At 41.4% G+C, this 19253-nt stretch overlaps 1 protein-coding gene across 1 annotated transcript; it reads left to right on the top strand.

The window, feature by feature from the left end:
* The first annotated feature begins 2217 nt into the window (after nt 1-2217).
* On the top strand, nt 2218-18886 carry LOC138951753 (kelch domain-containing protein 3-like). The gene is made up of 10 exons (XM_070323308.1): nt 2218-2286; nt 7096-7464; nt 10004-10171; nt 10628-10743; nt 11311-11379; nt 12069-12288; nt 12648-12734; nt 15188-15400; nt 16848-16926; nt 17773-18886. The coding sequence occupies exons 2-10, from the start codon at nt 7311-7313 to the stop codon at nt 17831-17833; spliced, it is 1167 nt and encodes a 388-aa protein (XP_070179409.1). The 5' UTR covers nt 2218-2286; nt 7096-7310; the 3' UTR covers nt 17834-18886.
* The last annotated feature ends 367 nt before the right edge of the window (nt 18887-19253 follow it).

Below are 19253 nucleotides of genomic sequence, written 5' to 3'. Positions count from 1 at the left end.
ACAGTTTCAGATTTGTACATAGATGGTGTGAAAGTTGAGCGAGTGACTGAATACAAATATCTCGGTACAGTCATTGACAACAAACTAAATTTCTCCTCAAACACTAAAGCTATCCACAAGAAGTGTCAGTCAAGAATCTACTGCTTACAAAAGCTCAGAAGTCTGAACATCAACAGCCGCATCCTCCAAACATTCTATACTTCATTCATTGAATCCATTCTCACTTTCTCTTTCATCTGCTGGTATGGAGGTCTGTGTGTGAAGAGTAAGAATGTGCTTGGGCGGGTGGTGAACACATGTGGTAAGATTGTGGGGGTGAGACAGGAAGGACTGACTGTGCTGTATGAACGACGTGTGGTGCGAAAGGCCCGCTGCATCATCCAGGATAGTAGTCATGTGCTCGCTCACCACTTTGAGGTCCTGCCCTCAGGACGTCGCCTCCGCACTCCCAGATTCCGCACGCTCAGAACTAAGAACAGTTTTATTCCAAAGTCAATTGGCTTTTTAAATACCTAAGTTAATTAAAACTAGTATGTGTGCCGGTGAACATATGCACTGATTTCTGTGATGAATATTTTTTATATTCTTTGATGTGCACCCTTATGCTGAGTGTGATAACCCTCGAATGACTAGTCCTGTGATAAATATTGTTCAATGACATATCTAGTCCTGTGATAATGATAGTTTTTAGCGGTAAACTTTTAGCTAAAGCTGACGGCAATTTACCTATTTGGAATCATGTTACTGTTCCTGTTAGTGTACATATGCGTGCGCGAGTGTAGTATGCTTCGTATGGTATTTTTATCTGTTGTCTTATTATTTGTTTTGTCTTTTAATGTGCACCACACTGAAATTTCTCTGTATGAGATAATAAAGTATTCGTATTCGTATTCGTATATTCTCCTCGGACCTGTCTACCCCATTTATCGGGAAAAGGGGTGAAGGGAAATTACTCTTACCACACTTTGGTGACTTGGGTCTACTTTCGTTTTCTTACAACCGGTCTTGCAACAACGGATTTGTGCTGCTCGGGACCAGAGATTTGCTTTCATACAACCGGACTTTCATACATCCGATTTTCATACAACCGGAAAATTCTAAGTAATAACAAAGAGTAGCTTCTGCCGGGACCCTGCCTACCCCTTTCATACATCCAGACTTTCATACATCCGGTGTTTTATACATCCGGTCTATACTGTGGCTGGTTGTAAGATTTATCCTACTAATTTAAGCCACTCAGACAGCGAGACCGATAAAGGCTACACTTAATTGAAAGAAGTTCCACACGGCGTGGCTCATTTTTTTGTTTAAACGCCTATGAAGTGATAACCTGCCTTTGCCTCCGAACTGATTTGAACAGCGGTTCGGCGATAAATCGGCGTGTTTGTTTGGGTTTGTATAATTTTTTGACACTGAAGTTAATCATATTACCCGCGGCGTCCGGTGCTGTCAGGCTCATTCCTTCTCAGTCTTATTTTTGTTCTAATAGTCTCATCACTGAGCCTCCTCAAGTTTTTCTTCTCGAAACTGACTGAAAAAAACCCTGATTTGAAGATCTATAGACTTACAGCTGCTCTTCAGTCAGTATGAACGAACTAGAGGACCTGTTTCACCGGCAGACCTTTGGGACAGCGAGGCTGTTATTTCTGGCCGAATCGGTCTGCAACGCCCGTCGGACAGCATCACTGATCAATTGGGTATGGCCTATATCGGTCACGCAACACTACGGCCAAGGTGCCAGTCAGTCAAGGCTGCCCGGCCGGCCGAACGCACATGTCCGGCAGTCAGTCAGTTTCACTTGCTCACCGTCTTGTCGGTTTCACTTGCTCAGTTTTTACTACCTACCTCCTGTCTGAATGACGAGAATCTTGAAATCCTCCATAACTTCGGCACAAGTAGGACAATAAGTAGCGTAATCAGTCCACGCAGTGATGATGAACAGTTTCAGGTAACTCTGAACAGCTGACTGCTCGGAAGGTATGCATGAACTGTTAGCAATCGCGTGCACATGCACCAAGAGGTGCAACTGCACCTTCGGTCTTCTTCTTCTGTTTTGCAACCACGGCACGGTCATGAATGACCATTATTGTTGCATGGTGGGGCGAAGAGAGGTCAGTTTGAAATAACAAAATAAAATAAAAATAAAGTAAAAATAAGAATAAGAGGGTTATTACTATGCACATAGTGAAATGTCAACTTCCGGTTAGAGACTAACAGGTGGCGCTGCTGAGTCAACATGGAGGTGTAAACAGAGAAGTTGGCAGGAGTTTTACGGAGGAATTTTGGGTCTGTATTATGGATTTGTTCACATTATCGTGTCGCTTTGCACGCATTAGAGACTGTGTTTGGCTGAGGTTGTTAAATTCAATGTGATGTTTCTCAGTGTTTTGTAGATTGGTGTGTCTCCGCTATTTTGTCAGGTTATGTACTAACTGTTCGACTGCCACAGCTGATCTTGCAATATTTTCAGTATCTCCGAGGCTGTGGAAATTGCTACTTCCATTTTGGTGTCCGAAGTTACTTCGCTTAGACAGGGTGCAACAAATGCAGGTGATTTAAGCGTGTTGATTTCAATTAAATGATCGAATGTCTACACAGTTACAGTACCTCAAAGTCGAAGATACTGTCACAACAGTTCCAGTCGTTATCACCAAACGTACGTGGCGGGTCGCTGTAGCCCCTGAGATTAAAAGGTGCACTATTCCCCACTCTCGACAACATTACCATCACAACAAACGTATTCACCTAACACCCCCCCCCCCCCCCACCCCCACCAAAAAACACACTTAAAAAACAAAAGAAAAAGCGACGCAAATGAATTTTTCTGATAGTGAGACAAAATAAAGTTATATAGCTATTCTGATAGACACTGGGGGAATTCGGGGGCTGTGATTGGATGGTCTCACACATCCCTATTGCGATCATCAAAGGATAACTCTACGGAAGTTGGTAATTTTTAGCCGATATCCAAACGATATCGGCAATAACAAAGACGCATGGTCCTGGTTTCTTCCACGTGTACATGGGTGCAACTCTGCCGGCTACATGCCGGCAGCCGGTTTTTGGTTTCATCGGCTGCCGATGTTTTTGTTCCAGGAGATTTTTTTTTTTGCATTTTAAATAGTAAAAAAGCTGGACCCCAACTTTTGCCGGTTGTTGGAATTTTCCAGGTTGCACCCATGCATGTATAAAGTACACGCATACCTCGCCAGGTTTGTTTCTGTGACTAGTCGACAGACGATGCCATTTGCTTTGTGTGTGTGTTTTTTGTTGCTTACTGTACATGACATACATTACATGTAAAATCCAGTTCTTTAACAGGCAACAAACCTTGCAAAGTTCAAGAAGCTGCATTCTGAAGCGACCTATCTCTGATTCTAGCAGACGATCTTTCCAATGTTTAACACAAAATCAGCAATCTCCTGTCACATAGAACGTCCATTGTATAGTGCAATGTTGAAATAAAGTTACCGGTCTGAAACATTTAGTGGTCCGATATTTAGACTCAAACAAGTATAGTGCGACTCGTCTTCGACTCGTCGGCATTATACTTGTCTCGTCTAAATATCAGACCCTATTGCTATGCTGAAAACACAATAGCTGTTAATAATTATGACTATGAGCTAAATTAAATATATATATGCAGTGTTGTTGCCAGCCTAAGAAGGCAATAGGTCATTTGGACCTCCCCCCAAAAAAACAATAGGTCGAAATGTCCTGGCTTTAAAAAAACAATAGGTCCAGTCTTCGCATTACCATGCCGTAGTATTATATTGATGAGCTTTCCGCTGTTTTCGGTAATAGGTACACCGGCTGGTTCGGGTATTTCCGTAAACGCAGCCTCGAGTGTCAATGCCGACAAACACGGACTCGGCACCGAGTGCATTTTCACTCGTAGCAAACATGAGCATTTCGATCGGGGTTTGTTTTCCAACTTTGCAACTCCCATTCCATTCATTGCAGACCTTGTCCGCCTTGTACGAATATGTATCAGTCAGTTGACCACCAAAACGTAAAAACTATCGGTCCATCGACCGGACAAGGCTAGGTCCAGTGCGTCAAATCAGAAAGGAATGCGTCAGAGACCGAAGACCGAGGCCTGGCAACAACACTGTATATATATATATATATATATATGAAAGACCGTGGCTGTAAACCAGTTTGCGTGCCGCCGAAGTTGTGTTGTACACTGTGAGGATTTCAGCAGCCTCTCGCTTCCGAGCGCAAGTGCGTTACCACTCGGCCACCCAGTCCATGTCGTTGTAACTGATCGGGCAGAAACCCCATTCAACTACCCAACCCTCGTTTATCTGAATCTTGTCATGTCATCATTTTCAAAATTCTGTTACAGGAAGTCTGTCCGATTTATTTCTTTCTTTTTGTCACACTTGTTTCAGCATATTCTGAAATTATTGCAGACAAAATATTAGCAAAATGTCAGCAAAGTCGATTCTCGGGGTCAATCGCTGTCGGATGTTTTTAAACTCCCGCCCACCCTGAGTGGTGATAGTGATCTCTCGTGATAGTGATCTTTCGTATCATTTTGGTGTGATCAGTATTGATTTTCCGGCTTTGTGCTAGTTTATGAATGAGATTTGATTACTGTATGAGCTGTTATCAAAATGAATTGCATTTGCAATAAAAGCTTAGTTCTTTGTCATCAGAATTTTGACACATACGCATGGTTTTTAATTTTGAGCAGCTGTAAGCCTGATTAGTTCCGTTGTCAGGATCAGGTACATTTTTTTTTCACTGATGTCAGCATTTTGGAACAATGTCAAAAACTGTCTTCATAATCTGACACGTAAGGCTCTGCTGCTCACTTTACTTGCCACAGCTGGAAGGAGCAGTGAGGTACACGCTCTCTCGGGCCTTCCCAAAGATACCTCGATCGAAAGCGACGGTTCTATTACACTTCGTTTTAGGCCTGATTTCTTGGCAAAAAATCAAAAGCCTCACCATCCTTCTCCCTTAATCAGGATTCCGTCTTTATCTACCATCCTAGCATCAGGAGACCCTGACATGGCAAATTGTCCAGTTAGAACACTCAGCAGCTATTTGTCTAGGACTGCTCCGTTTAAAGAGCTCAAGAGCAAAAACTCCTTTTCATCTCACTCAATACAGCCCGGAGCAGAGACCTGTCACGGGTTACCTTAGCTAGGTGGATGTCTACACTCATTAGACAAGCATATGACTGGTGGCATAAGGAAAAAAGGGGGAGGGGGGCAGTCTGTTCTCCCTCTGTTGTCTGCACGGACTCATGAGGCGAGAGCCTGGGCCTCATCTTTGGCCGTACTCAAGTCAGGGAGACTGTCTGAAGTGCTTGATTCAGCTTATTGGACGTCTGAAGACGTTTTCATAAACTTTTATTTGCGCGACATTGCAAGTACGCGACAAGATGGGACCAGCTCCTTACCGGCTATGGTGGCCGCAGGGCAGGTTCTTTTCAAATCATAGAGTAAGTTACCCGTCACCTACATTAGCAATCTGCTATATGTTAGTCGGGTTAAGATATGTAATTTAATCCAAAATTTTAATAGTAAATTTTGATTTGATTAATATACTTACCTGACTCACATCGTTAATACCCTCCTGCCTACCCCGCTTAGGGTTTCCCTAAAAATGAACAGATCACTTCAGTGGGAGTGAGCTTTCACAACATGGCGGCGGTGGAGTCACGCGTGATAGGTCACGTGACGGTATGACCTTGACTCTTGTCTAACAGTGGGTTATAGGTCAAGGCCGTTCTTTTTTAGGGGGTTTAATTACTGCCCCTTTGGGGTGAAGCGTAGTTCAGCGTCTTAGCACTTAAACTGAAGTTAATGCTATGTGAGTCGGGTAAGTATATTAATCAAATCAAAATTTACTAACAAAATTTTGGATTATGATCAAGAATGAATCCTCTGTGAAGGATTTGTAATTGTATGGAGTCTTGCGTAATATTCCTGGACATTTTTGTAGGGTAGGTACTGGAGATGGGCATGGCTGCACCCACTGGTGATATTTTCTGTTAGTGTTATTAGCTAATGTCAGAGTTGAAATCGAATCTGACCAGGTGGGTGTGTCAGCCTGAAAAGCTATTAGCTCGTTTGCAGAGCATAATGCACATTCACACTTATAAAGCAGCTGGGTTTTTGTTGATAATACATGTAGTCATTTTGGTATTTATCCACATGACATTGTTAGTCTGGGTAAGTTTTGGATGTTTGTAAGAATTCTTTGAGCATTATAATATTGCTTCTCAAAACCAAGAGTTTTGTGGGTACTTCAACAGAGATACATACATGTAATTCACACACTTTTACTCTCTAGATATAATTTAATATATAGAATTAAAGTATAATTTCTCATGCCTGTGACAACAACGCACATCAAGAGATCATGGTTGGCGTTTTATATTAATTACCGTGTTATATTGACCAAAGTGGTTGAGCACATGCACTGGCACATGTGACATGGATGAATAAATTCATGAATATTAAAACATAAGACAAAAGGTTATTTATTGTCCACACGCTGACAATACTGGTAATACATGTACTAAAAAAAAAAGCATTTTCAATTTGTAGTCATGTGCACAACACTTTCTACCCTACCAATGTTGACCAGGTTTTTTTTTAGCCGAGACCAGCTGTGCTGCAGCAGGTCACTCAGAATTGTAGTAACTGTGTAGTGACTGTGTATCAACACGCTGGAATGCAGGCATTGGATGGACGGTACAGGAAGCGACTGAAGCTTACAGTCTGAGTGGATATATCCGAACCTGGTCAGATAGAGCCATATCAGTGGGTTCGGATATATCCGTACCTGGGAGACAATGAGTTAAAGGACATTTTGGATGAAATAAAAGGAAGGCCTAGGACAATTAACTTGCTGACCACAGAAGCTGACTTCTTTCATCCTTTCTACTGTTTTCAGGGGTCGTGCTGCCTGTAATTTATGTAGTTTGACACAAATCAAGACCCATTTTGCACAGTAATACGGCAAAAATGAGAATGACACCTGAATACTGCAAAGTTTACACAAAATTGTGCAGTGAGTGTGTTTTGTTTACAAACGGCTCATAGTCATACATGTTTGCTCTTTCTTTTTCAGTGCATACGTCGCTCACCAGAATTTCTCCAAGGACTGTCCAGTAGTTCACCAGTGTTCAACCGATGCCGCAAATTCAACATCTGGGTACGGGTGTCTAGGAAGACTACAGACTCCCAAGCCTTGAGACTGGAGAGAAATTTGAATGTGAAAAACAGCACAGCACCATTCCTCACCAGCAAGACTAATACACCTGTGGGTGTTTATGCAAATGAACGATGCCTCGTTGGACTGTTCAGTTAGAAGGTGGCCCTCGCCGTGTAAACCATGCAGCAATATCCGCCGGGCATAAAATTTTCTCCTTTGGTGGTTACTGCACTGGGGAGGACTATGAACATACCAAGCCCATTGACGTACATGTCTTGAACACAGGTAAGTCTTACACTTTATAGGTGCATATATCAGTCTATACTGGGATCAGTGCCAGTGCACAGGAAAATTGCTGTTCGGAAATTACACATAAATTCAAAGAAAGGCAAATTACTTTGAGTGGCTACGGCCGGCTCCTACTACTACGGAGACCTACCCAGAGTGGAAGTGCTATGGGAAGGCTGGGATCACACAGCCGAGTGTCATTCACTTAACGAATGCGACTTTGAGGGTGTTTACCTGACCAACACCGCAGGTGCAGCAGTTCTCCGGCCTGGTTGACGCCAGGATATATTATGACAGTAAGCGTAGAGTGCAGCCCTGTCATGTAGTCTCAAACCGAATTGGAAATCCAAAGCATCATCCAGGCATGAAAATTCTCCGTATTTTCCGTATTTTCCGTATTTTTGAAAAAAATAAACCGTATTTTTTTTTAATTTCCGTATTTTTCCTTTTTTTTTTTTTTTTTTTTACATTTTTTTTTTTTTTTTTTTTTTTTTTTTTCCCTAGTCATAGTTATAGTAAAATAGTTTTGGGGCCATGTTTGAATCCAATTTTAAGGCTCAGATAGCCCCAGATTGCACCAAATTGCACCCTTGAAAAAAAAAATTTCCGGGGGAGCATGCCCCCGGACCCCCCTACAAGTCTTGGCGCTTCGCGCCTGCGAAACTTGGCGCACGCCCCTGCGAAACTTGGCGCTACGCGCCTGCAAATCTTGGCGCTACGCGCCTTCGAATTTTTTTTTCAGTATTTTTTTTTCTTTCAGTTTTCATGCCTGATCATCATTATAATCATCCTCATCTCATTAATCATCCAAAATTATAAATTGTCCTTGCTCTTGTGGCCCTTCATGCCCGGAGCTCTCATGATGACCTTGGTCTCAGTGTTCTGTTCGATCCTTCCCTGAATAGTAGTTCTGCTGTCAGTCTTCAACGTGTGACGTTCTGGGAGGTCGACGGAGGGACGTGCTCTCTTGAAGGGACGCTCACTCAGTCTGGCTCCGCGACCTAAACAGTCAATGTCGTTAGTAGGGGGCATAGTAGGTAGTGGGCTGCGTCCGTTAGCTCGGGACAGACCCACCACTGAACACCGTTAAAGTGACTCATCAGAAGTGCAGTGTCATCTTCCGAGGGTAGCCTACCGCAGCGACCCGACATCCCCCCCCCCCCCCCCCCCCTTGAGCGTATATGTAAAATTGACAAGTCTGGCAGCGGAACGAAATTCAGATGTGGATTGAGCAGTGAATGCAGAGACGGGGCGGTGTGAGAGCACGACGGGACAAGGAACAGGTGTCAAGACGGAAAAAAAAAAATTACTTTGAGTGTAGTCTAGATGTTATTTAGAAGAGCACACTGTGAGTAAGATGAGAAGTTGGGGTGATACAAAATATGATGATCATGTTGTGAAGGCTATCCTTATTTGAGCCCAAAGTCGTCTTTGCGAAGAGTTTGCAAAGTCTTTTTTATTGAACATTCAGGGCAAAACTTTAAGAACTCAGTGAGGGGTGGCTTGGAATTTTTTTGGCAACCTGACATAAATTGTACCTGACAGACCTGAAGAAAAGATAACTTTATCCCCGAGTACGCTAGTACTACTAGGGCTCAGCAGATTTTAATTGTGTGTCTGTCTGTCTTTCTCCACTTAACAGCTTATTGCTGGGAAACTACTGGGCGCAGTTCGTTCAAAAGTTGATACACTAACTTGATAATAGGTCCGATTGATCGTATTAAAACTTCATAATGTTACCTGGGACCTAAATGCGAAATAAACCACAAAAACGACTTGGCCGTAGGAGGAGTTCACACCGGCGGCGGCGGGGCAACACGCAGCCATTGACCTGATAGAACAGCCGAACGCGTCACACAAAAATACGTCATGACAAAGTTACACGTAAAGCGAAAGAGACTTTGACGTCATTTACTTTTGTTCGGAATTTTCCGTCTGTTCCTAGCTTGTCAGTGAAGACCTGACGTGAGTAAGCTTACCCAAAACGTCTTTGTTCTCTATTCTCATTGCAGCTGTGAAATAATCAGTCTTGTGTCTCGGTCGTGTAGGTACAGAGTTTGCTTCTGCAATCATTGTGTTCGTGTTGATGACGGCTTCATAAGACAAAATAATAAGCGAATCTATCGCGAGGAAGACGTTTATGTACAAATCACCGAACCCAACCCACTTTTTGTGTGCATTTTTCTGAAGAATAAACTGCATGTGGTTAATTTCATCCGTTTAATGCTTGTCGAAACGAGCCATAAGGCTTTAGAATAAAAGATTTCACGCATTGCTTGGCCATCTGATCACAGATGAGGTCGCAGTTTGTAGGTTGAATCTATGAATCGGCCAGAGATAGATCTGCATTTCTGGTCAGAAACCAACATTCACACCACAGACATTCCAAACATTTATATTTATTGAGCGAGCCAGTCTGAAGAGTACTCGGGTCCAGCGCGAGCGTTTTTTATTTGTTATGTGACCCTTTCAAATGAGATCTTAGGCTTGCCAGTAAGAACTCATTGCATCACTTTGTGATCTTTCTCTTGTGCAGTTTCTTTACGATGGCGCCTGCTACCAGCAGTGGGTCAAGAAGAGGAAGCAAACGTTCCCTATCAGCGTTACGGCCACACCGCAGTCAACTACAACGACTGTGCTTATATCTGGGGAGGCCGCAACGACACAGACGGGGCTTGTGGCATTCTCTTCTGCTTTGATACAGGTAAACTGCAGTTCTGCTCTGATTTGTGGGGCTATATGTTCATGTGTTACCAGTTTACTGTGCATTGAATACACCAAGGTTGCTGTTGTCATTGATGCATTCAAAAACTTGGAGCTTGGATATCACACAGGCGAATAGCTTTCACTTCAAGTATCCAATAATTAGAATGACAGCTAGCAGTCAGAGTTTTGAAAGGAAAGGATTAGGAAAGAAGCAGCAGTTTTAGTTGATCATGAATATACGCTTAAACTTTGTAGCATCTAAATTAAAATAGCTGCCTTTATTGTGCACAAACGAGCGCTTGAACTTTGTGGCAAGTAAAATAAAACTGCTGCTTTAATTGTGCAGAAACCTGGGCTTGAACTTTGTGGCTTGTGGATTGCTATTTTAATTGTGGACCAATGAGTTCTTGAACTTTGTGGCTTTTAAAGAAACATTTCTGCTTTAATTGAGCAGAGTCCTACACCTGGTCACGACCACCAATCAACGGTGAACCTCCTCCTGCCAGGGACGGACATTCCGCGTGTGTACTGGACCAGAAAATGTTTATTTTTGGTGGATATGAAGAAGTGGTAAGTGGAAAGTCAACTACTCCCCCTTAGACTCAAGACTCAACATTTTACTGTCCTTATAAAAACAAGGAAAATTGCCATTCAGTGATGGGCTGTTACAGACATAAAATACATCACATTTACTGAGGATTAAGAACTGAACCCTTTTGAATCTTGTGGAAAGACAGTTGTCAATGTCAAATTACTCGCTCTCAAAACTCATTTTCTTCTCGACATCTGGGCTTGTACAATTTATAGGCTATTGTCCGGTTACAAACTTCAGACACATCTTGTCAGACATACAGTCCATGAGACATAGTATAATGAAGGCAGTTACGTCAAATGCAACAAGGAAGTTTGTTTTTAACTGGAAAAATACATGTGTAACAGGATTTAAGAAGGATATTTTTTGCAGGTCTTGTGCAGACTGGCATTAATTTTGCTAGTACATTAAAAAAAAAGAAAACAGAGAATGAATGAAAAATGATTATTCAAAGATTTGCTGTTGACTTTATGCTAACCTTTGCTTCAAGTGTTTTCCTGATAATTTGTTGGTAAAGTAATGTGGTCATGATTTCTGTTTTTCAGTCTGACCTGTTCTCAGATAGAATCTTTACCTTGGACTTCACAAATTTCTGCTGGGAGTATGTCAAAACTGTGAGTACAAATGCAAGTCAATTACTTTTATGTTTCTGATTGCGTTTCTCTTCATCAGAAATTGTACATGACTTCTTCTGTATCAGAGTCAGACAGTATCTTTAATCTTGCCTGTTTTCTCTCACGCTCTCTCCGCGGTCTCTCTCTCCCTCTCTCTCTTTCTCTCCCCCTCTCCCTCTTTCTCTCCCCCTCTCCCTCTCCCTCTCTCTCTCTCTTCCTCTCTCTCTCTCCTTTTTTCTTTCTCTTTTTCTCTCTCTCGCTCTCTCTTTCTCTCACCCCCTTTCTGTCTTTTTGACTGACTGTCTAATGATAGACCACACAGTGGTACTTGCAGTGTGAGATCTATCTGATGACAGTCCACAGCCAAATACAGAACACTTCTATTGTCCCTTTGTCAACATTTATTGTTTTTGCAAAAGTACATTTATTGCTATCATGAAATGGCACAATTTTGGTCCCCAGGGTATTTTTTCACTGCAGCTAGCTCAGCAGTGTGCACACTTTCACTTCAAGCAAAGCTTATGTGGTCTTGTAGAAACTGAAAGGAAGAGCACCCAAAGATTATTTGTTTATAAATTTACAAAAAGATGGTGTGCAAATTCTCTCTGCATGATGTAAAGTGTGTGTGTTTTTGCAAAGATGGTGTGCAAATTCTCATTGCATGATATAAAGTGTGTGTGTTTTTACAGAAAGGGACACCAGCAAAATGGCGTGACTTCCACACAGCTACAGCCATCGGCAGCAAAATGTACGTGTTTGGAGGCCGGAGCGATGAAGGGGGAGAGATGTTCACCAACAGAGAAATTTACTGCAACAAAATGCATGTGTACGACACAGACACCAACTCTTGGTCTACGCTACCCTCTCCACCCGGGGTGAAGCCTACTGGACGAAGAAGTCATTCAACGTGTGAGTGTTGGATTTTTTGTGTATTGTTACATTGTTGTTACTATTGTTAGATGAGGCAGAGAAATCCCAAACAGATAGATTGCTAACGTTCAAAATCAAGACTAAAAAAGCTAAGAAAGGTTAAATTATTTGAACGTTTAATTCAGGACAGACCCAACCATTCACAAGAACTTTAACATACTGGCCTTTAAAGTGGATGAGCAATAAATAATGAGGTGTTTGACTAAATCTGTTCACCCCCACCCACTCAGATGTGTGTTTTCACTGAATATATAAATGAATGTTTTGGTTTTTGATAATCTTTTGTATGGAAATAATGAGATTGTTGACCTGTTTGTGTGTCTTTTTTTCCATTTCAGTTGAATACAACGGTTGTTTGTATGTCTTTGGCGGCTACAATGGCTTGCTGGACCACCACTTTCATGATCTATACACATATGATCCAGGTAAGGCCATTATGTACACACATGTACATATGTAAGCAGACAGGCACACAGACAGACACAGCGAGTCGAGCGACACAGGCAGACTCACACATACAAGAACAAGTCGCGTAAGGCGAAAATACAACATTTAGTCAAGTAGCTGTCGAACTCACGGAATGAAACTGAACGCAATGCCATTTTTCAGCAAGACCGTATACTCGTAGCATCGTCAGTCCACCGCTCATGGCAAAGGCAGTGAAATTGACAAGCAGAGCGGGGTAGTAGTTGCGCTAAGAAGGATAGCACGCTTTTCTGTACCTCTCTTTGTTTTAACTTTCTGAGCGTGTTTTTTAATCCAAACATATCATATCTATATGTTTTTGGAATCAGGAACCGACAAGGAATAAGATGAAAGTGTTTTTAAATTGATTTCAACAATTTAATTTTGATAATAATTTTTATATATTTAATTTTCAGAGCTTGTTTTTAATCCAAATATAACATATTTATATGGTTTTGGAATCAGTAAATGATGGAGAATAAGATGAACGTATATTTGGATCGTTTTATAAATTTTTATTTTTTTTTTACAATTTTCAGATTTTTAATGACCAAAGTCATTAATTAATTTTTAAGCCACCAAGCTGAAATGCAATACCGAAGTCCGGGCTTCGTCGAAGATTACTTGACCAAAATTTCAACCAATTTGGTTGAAAAATGAGGGCGTGACAGTGCCGCCTCAACTTTCACGAAAAGCCGGATATGACGTCATCAAAGACATTTATCAAAAAAATGAAAAAAACGTTCGGGGATTTCATACCCAGGAACTCTCATGTCAAATTTCATAAAGATCGGTCCAGTAGTTTAGTCTGAATCGCTCTACACACACACACAGACAGACACACACACGCACACACGCACGCACATACACCACGACCCTCGTCTTGATTCCCCCCTCTACGTTAAAACATTTAGTCAAAACTTGACTAAATGTAAAAAGGTGCTCAAGCTTGGAGATTAAAAAATGGGCATATGTATACCTACAAACTTTAGCCTGGCTTGAGGAATGCAGAAGAACACCTTATCTCATCATGTATTTCCCAATACAGTGGAGTCCGGGTACAACGAATTTCAAGGGAGATACATTTTAGTTCGTTATATCAGTAATTCGCTGTAGAGTTTTCAACCCTAAATGGCCTCAAGACAAGTTTTCCCAATCACCTTCAAATGATCGTCCCATCGATCTTTCCTTGGATAGTACAATCTCTGCATGTTTTCAACAGCTTCATAATATAATCCATAGAGAGAGGCAAACTAACAGCGGGAGGTGCATGAAAAGCGTCAGTTTTCACGATAAAACTTTGACTCGCTCATTCACGGGACATAACTGCACTCCGGACTGTCCACAGTGTTGAGCAATTTAGGAGACTTCACTGCCTGAGGAGAGTATTGATTCAAACGAACGCGTGGTTCTATATCGCGTCACTCGGTCACGGATCGGAGAAAATAAAAAAAACAGTTCCAGATTTCGAAACCATGTTCGTCAGCCATTGTTTTTAGCAAGACAGACCACATGTGCATGAGCTTCGCTGACGTACATCGCAAAATGTCATGACGTCACCACAACTTTCGGTTTTGGTTCGATCTGTTCCGTGCACCTCCCGCTGTTAGTTTGTTCAGAGTTCGCTCATCACGCGATGTGCACTGGTGTTTGTGTTTTTTTGTGTATTTTTGTCTTTGAAGACAATTATTGACATCAGTTCGTTGTAGCCTTGTGACTTTTAGAGACAAAACGGCTCTGGGGCGATGAAAACGTGTTTGTGAAAAGAGGGGTTTGTTATGCAAATGAGTTCAAAAGGTTCGATGTAGCCGGAAAGTAACAAGTAAGAAATAGAAGGCTGTCTGCCAGGAAATCAATGGCAGTTTGTTAAAAGAGGGATTTCGTTATACCCAGGTTCGTTATAGCTGGACTCCACTGTACCTGTCCCACACAAGGAGAAGATTCATGAGAGAGGCTTTCAGAATGGTTATTCCTTGAATTCCTGAGCAAGGGAAGTAATCTGTCCTTGTGCACACATTTCGTTCATGTATTAGTTGGTCACTGCCATAATGTTTTGACTTAAACACAGACAGACAAGAGATAAATAGTGTCATTGTTGACACAGACATTTCTTTCTTTATTTGTTGTTTAACGTCGTTTTCAACCACGAAGGTTATATCGCGACGGTGACACAGACAGACAAGAGATAAATAGTGTCATTGTTGTAAAGTGAATGCTCAAGCATTTTTCCAGCATGGCTCATTTGGGAACAGGGGAAAGGGGGAAGGAGGAGGATGATTTGAAGTGGAACATTCTACATAGAACACAAGATTTTTTAAAGACAACAGAATACATGCTGTGCAAGCAGGTGTGTCCATGGCAATGCCTTTTCCTTTCTTTGTACATCATGACATCCCTCTCCCTCCTCTCTCAGAAACCCGAAAATGGTCGATGGTGTTGCCGGTGGGGAAAGGCCCGAGCGCGCGACGGCGGCAGTGCTGCTGTGTAGTGGAGTCAAAGGTCTACCTGTTCGGCGGCACCAGCCCTCGAGAGCCCCCGCCCAATCAAAGGACTTACCGCAACAGACAGGAGAGAATGGCCGCCTCCGAGCTCATCGATCACGCTGATCTGCATGTTCTGGATTTCAGTGAGTTCACATTTCATATGTCTGGGTGTTAGTGTTTTGTGAAGCAGATATGGTAGTTTCCATAATGACAGGGATGTCGTTAGGCGTCGGACATCGGACATAGACTGATTGAAAGGTTCAAATGTTCGATTCACATAGCCGCATGGCGGTCAGATGTCCTATCGTTTTGAACTGAGCGCTGTCATTGTCCGAACTCCATTCCTTCGGACAGCGCGATATTTTCCTTTCAAGATACACACATTTTAAAAACGCGACCGAGCACTCTCGCGTACAGGTGCACTTAAGTTGTGCAGTGCGGATTTGCTTTTTCGGGAATTCCGTACCATTTGTGACATGAGCCGTTTGGGTACACCCTTCTGCAGCACACTAAAGTAAGGAGTATGGGAGACAACTCCGACTGATTACAAGTCTTACGTCTGCTTTTGGTTTCAGTTCGAGACATTTTGAAGAAGCGCATTGAATTATGACACTGAAATAAAACTTAGGACTCCCAAAGATCGACAAAAGCTGAACACCTTTGTCTTTTAACGGCATCCTGTGCTACGTTTGGGTCAAAATCAGGTGAAACCACGCCGAGCGTCATTCTTGAAAATGACAGGGCCAATGACAATGTCGCCGCTGAAACTGACACAACTACAAAAAGAGAAGAGTTGTCAATTGTACAGGACATGGTGTCGGCACAGCAGGAAATTTGCAGAAACGGTCTTTTAACTATTCATGGCCAACCCTGTTTGGTTGGTAAGACCTTGACATCAAAGAGACCATACTCGCTTTGTCGAATCTGTGTTGAAAGTGACTACTTTTTTTTCTCTCAGTATTTCATTTTCTAGTCAAATCTTGCAGTTTGTGAGACAATCAAAAAAAGAGTGCTGAACGTTTTTGTTTCTTTTTAGTTGTTTGTTTCTTTTTGTGTGTGTCCTATTTGAAACTAAATGAATAAAACAATGTATTCAAAAATGTTGGGTGAAAATACTACATATGTGTGTGTGTTGAGGCATGTGTGTGTGTGTGCACATGATTTTGGAGCTATTCCACGGACAGTGTTTTTTTCAAAATTACGATGTTCTATTGAAATTTCTGAAAGCGGTCAAATGTCCTATTGATGCTGAAGAGCTCAGGACATTTGTCCTATAGGTGTAAATTTGTAACAACATCCCTGTGAGGAGACTGAGGATAACATGATATTTTTGTCATACTGGTTGGTATTTTAATGTGAACATTGTACAGGCCAAATCAGAGTATTAAATGACACAGATTAAGACAGTCATTATTCACCTTGATTGCTAGCGCTGTCTCTGAGAACATTGGCTGTCTCGATCTGTATAAAATGTCATATTTTGGTCAAAAATACAAATAATGATTTTTGTTGCGTGCTTGATACCGTATCAGTTTTGGTTGCTTGTTACTATTTTTGTAATCACATTGGTTATGCTCCTTCTGTTTACAGATCCCTCCCTAAAGACTTTGTGTCTGCTCGTAGTTATAGAACATAACTTGGAGAGGGTGCTTCTTCCTCATGATCTCAGGTAAGTCTGTATTTTATCGCCTGTAAAATGGTGTAATTTGGCGCCTTGTTTATTGATGTCCAGATGGCTAGCTTGTTGTCAGTAAATATTAGGCACACAAAAAAAGGTGTGGTTAAGGTAACATAACCACAAAAAAATAGGGTAGGAAGGTAGGCAATCACTTTTTTTTTTTAAACTTTTTTTTTCTAATGTATACAAATTAAACCTACTTGACAGGGAAATAAGTGTGCGACTATGGATATTCTTTTGAACAATTTTGAACTTACCTTTAAAAAAACAAAAACTTAGAAGATCAGAGGAATTCGAGACGAAAACAGTTCACTGGCTCAATTGGTGTTTGTAATAAATGTAATAAAAAGTTTTAGGGTCGGCCCCTAAAAATAGGGTAGGTCGGGTTACCGTAACCACACCTATTTTTTTTTTTTTAGGCCTTACCAGTCCTAACATTTTGGTAATGAAGGCATAGATGATGATTTTAGGCTGATGATGATGACCAGAGTACAAGGTGGCAGTGGCAGAGTAAATAACATGGCACATTTATGGATATGTCATGGGTTTATAAATTGCTTTGAAAAATGTGTTTGTGAAATTATTGACTGGTCATGCAGGCATTGGATTGAAAATGTAAAAATTGGTAATTTGAAAAATTTGAAATAACTGATTTTTTATTTTTTTTATTTTTTATTATCTTGCATATTTGGCTACTGGTACTTTCAGACTTTCTGGGGAAAAAACCAAAAAACAGAAGATACAAGGGAGAATTACTGGAGAAAAGTGATAGGGAAAGAGGTTGGAATATGTATACACAGACCAGTATAAAACATAATGACTATTTTCCTTTTTCAGGTGGGAACTGGAGGCAATGACCAAAAACAACACCATCTCGCGGTCTCTTACCAACGGATGATGAAGCGTTCTGTTGTTGAAAGAAAAACAAAACCACTTCTCCACAGTAACAGCTGTAAAAACTGTCCAGTTGGCCAGTGTTTGTGAATGTTCAGCTAACACTGAAACGCATGTTTGAGTGAGAGTTCTGTCAGTGTGACAATAAGATTGTAGATCAGGCATGTGTTGAGTGAGAGTTCTGTCAGTGTGACAACAAGATTGTAGATCAGGCATGTGTTGAGTGAGAGTTCTGTCAGTGTGACAACAAGATTGTAGATCAGGCATGTGTTGAGTGAGAGTTCTGTCAGTGTGACAACAAGATTGTAGATCAGGCATGTGTTGAGTGAGAGTTCTGTCAGTGTGACAACAAGATTGTAGATCAGGCATGTGTTGAGTGAGAGTTCTGTCAGTGTGACAACAAGATTGTAGATCAGGCATGTGTTGAGTGAGAGTTCTGTCAGTGTGACAACAAGATTGTAGATCAGGCATGTGTTGAGTGAGAGTTCTGTCAGTGTGACAAGATTGTAGATCAGGCATGTGTTGAGCAAATGCCAGCGTGTGTGTGATACAGAATATAACAACTGGTGGTTGTTTCGAAAAATGAGTTGACATTTGGCTGGTTGTGTCAGGCAAACGGGTATCCGTGGAATAATATGCACCAAAAGGGTAAGGGTCATTCTGAGATATGTGTTGGTTGCACATTAGCTTGTGAATGACTTTTCTGCCTTGTGTGTTTATGTTTGAACCGAAGTCTTGTTTGAAACCCATCTAACCAGCAAGGAAACGAAATAGAATTATTTTCTTTGTTGATTCAATGACTGAAAACTATTCGTTTAATGGCCTCTTTGTTTTTCAGTCTAAGAAATTGGAAGCACTGCTTATCATAAATGCTGCCTGATTGAAACAATTACGTTTTCTGGTACGTTCCACAGTATATCAAGTGTGTGAAAGACAAGATGAGAATTTCTTGAGAGATTGGTCCACATCAAAAGGTGGGTTTGTGTTGATGAATTGAATGTGTGTGATAAAGACCTTTGAGATTCTTGGTTTGGAATAAATAAGCAGCTTCTTTCAATTACTTGTGTTGCATGTGATTGATTATCATAATCAGCTTGCATTCTCTGTCTGTTGAAAGTTCCAGGCCAGTTATGCATTGGAGGATGTTCTGGGCCCGTTTTGCATGGGGATGGATCTGAAGATTTTGTATGCTGTGTTGAATATTAACTCTGCCAAAAAAATATTGCGAAATTTTTTTGTACCCTTACTAACCAATTGATTTGTGCTTATTCTGATTTTAATTAATTTTTTAATTGGTACCTAACGTTTTTGTTGGGTCAGTTTTGGGGGTACCCCCATTTGAGTGGTGATAATGTGACCCCAGTTAAAAAAAAAATCCGAACACTGTGCCAAATAGCCAAGTTAAATGCCTTTTAGGGCATAAG

The sequence above is a fragment of the Littorina saxatilis genome, linkage group LG17 (assembly GCF_037325665.1).
Source record: "Littorina saxatilis isolate snail1 linkage group LG17, US_GU_Lsax_2.0, whole genome shotgun sequence".
In the NCBI taxonomy this organism is placed as follows: domain Eukaryota; kingdom Metazoa; phylum Mollusca; class Gastropoda; order Littorinimorpha; family Littorinidae; genus Littorina; species Littorina saxatilis.
This window is presented reverse-complemented; position numbering and strand designations above follow the sequence as displayed.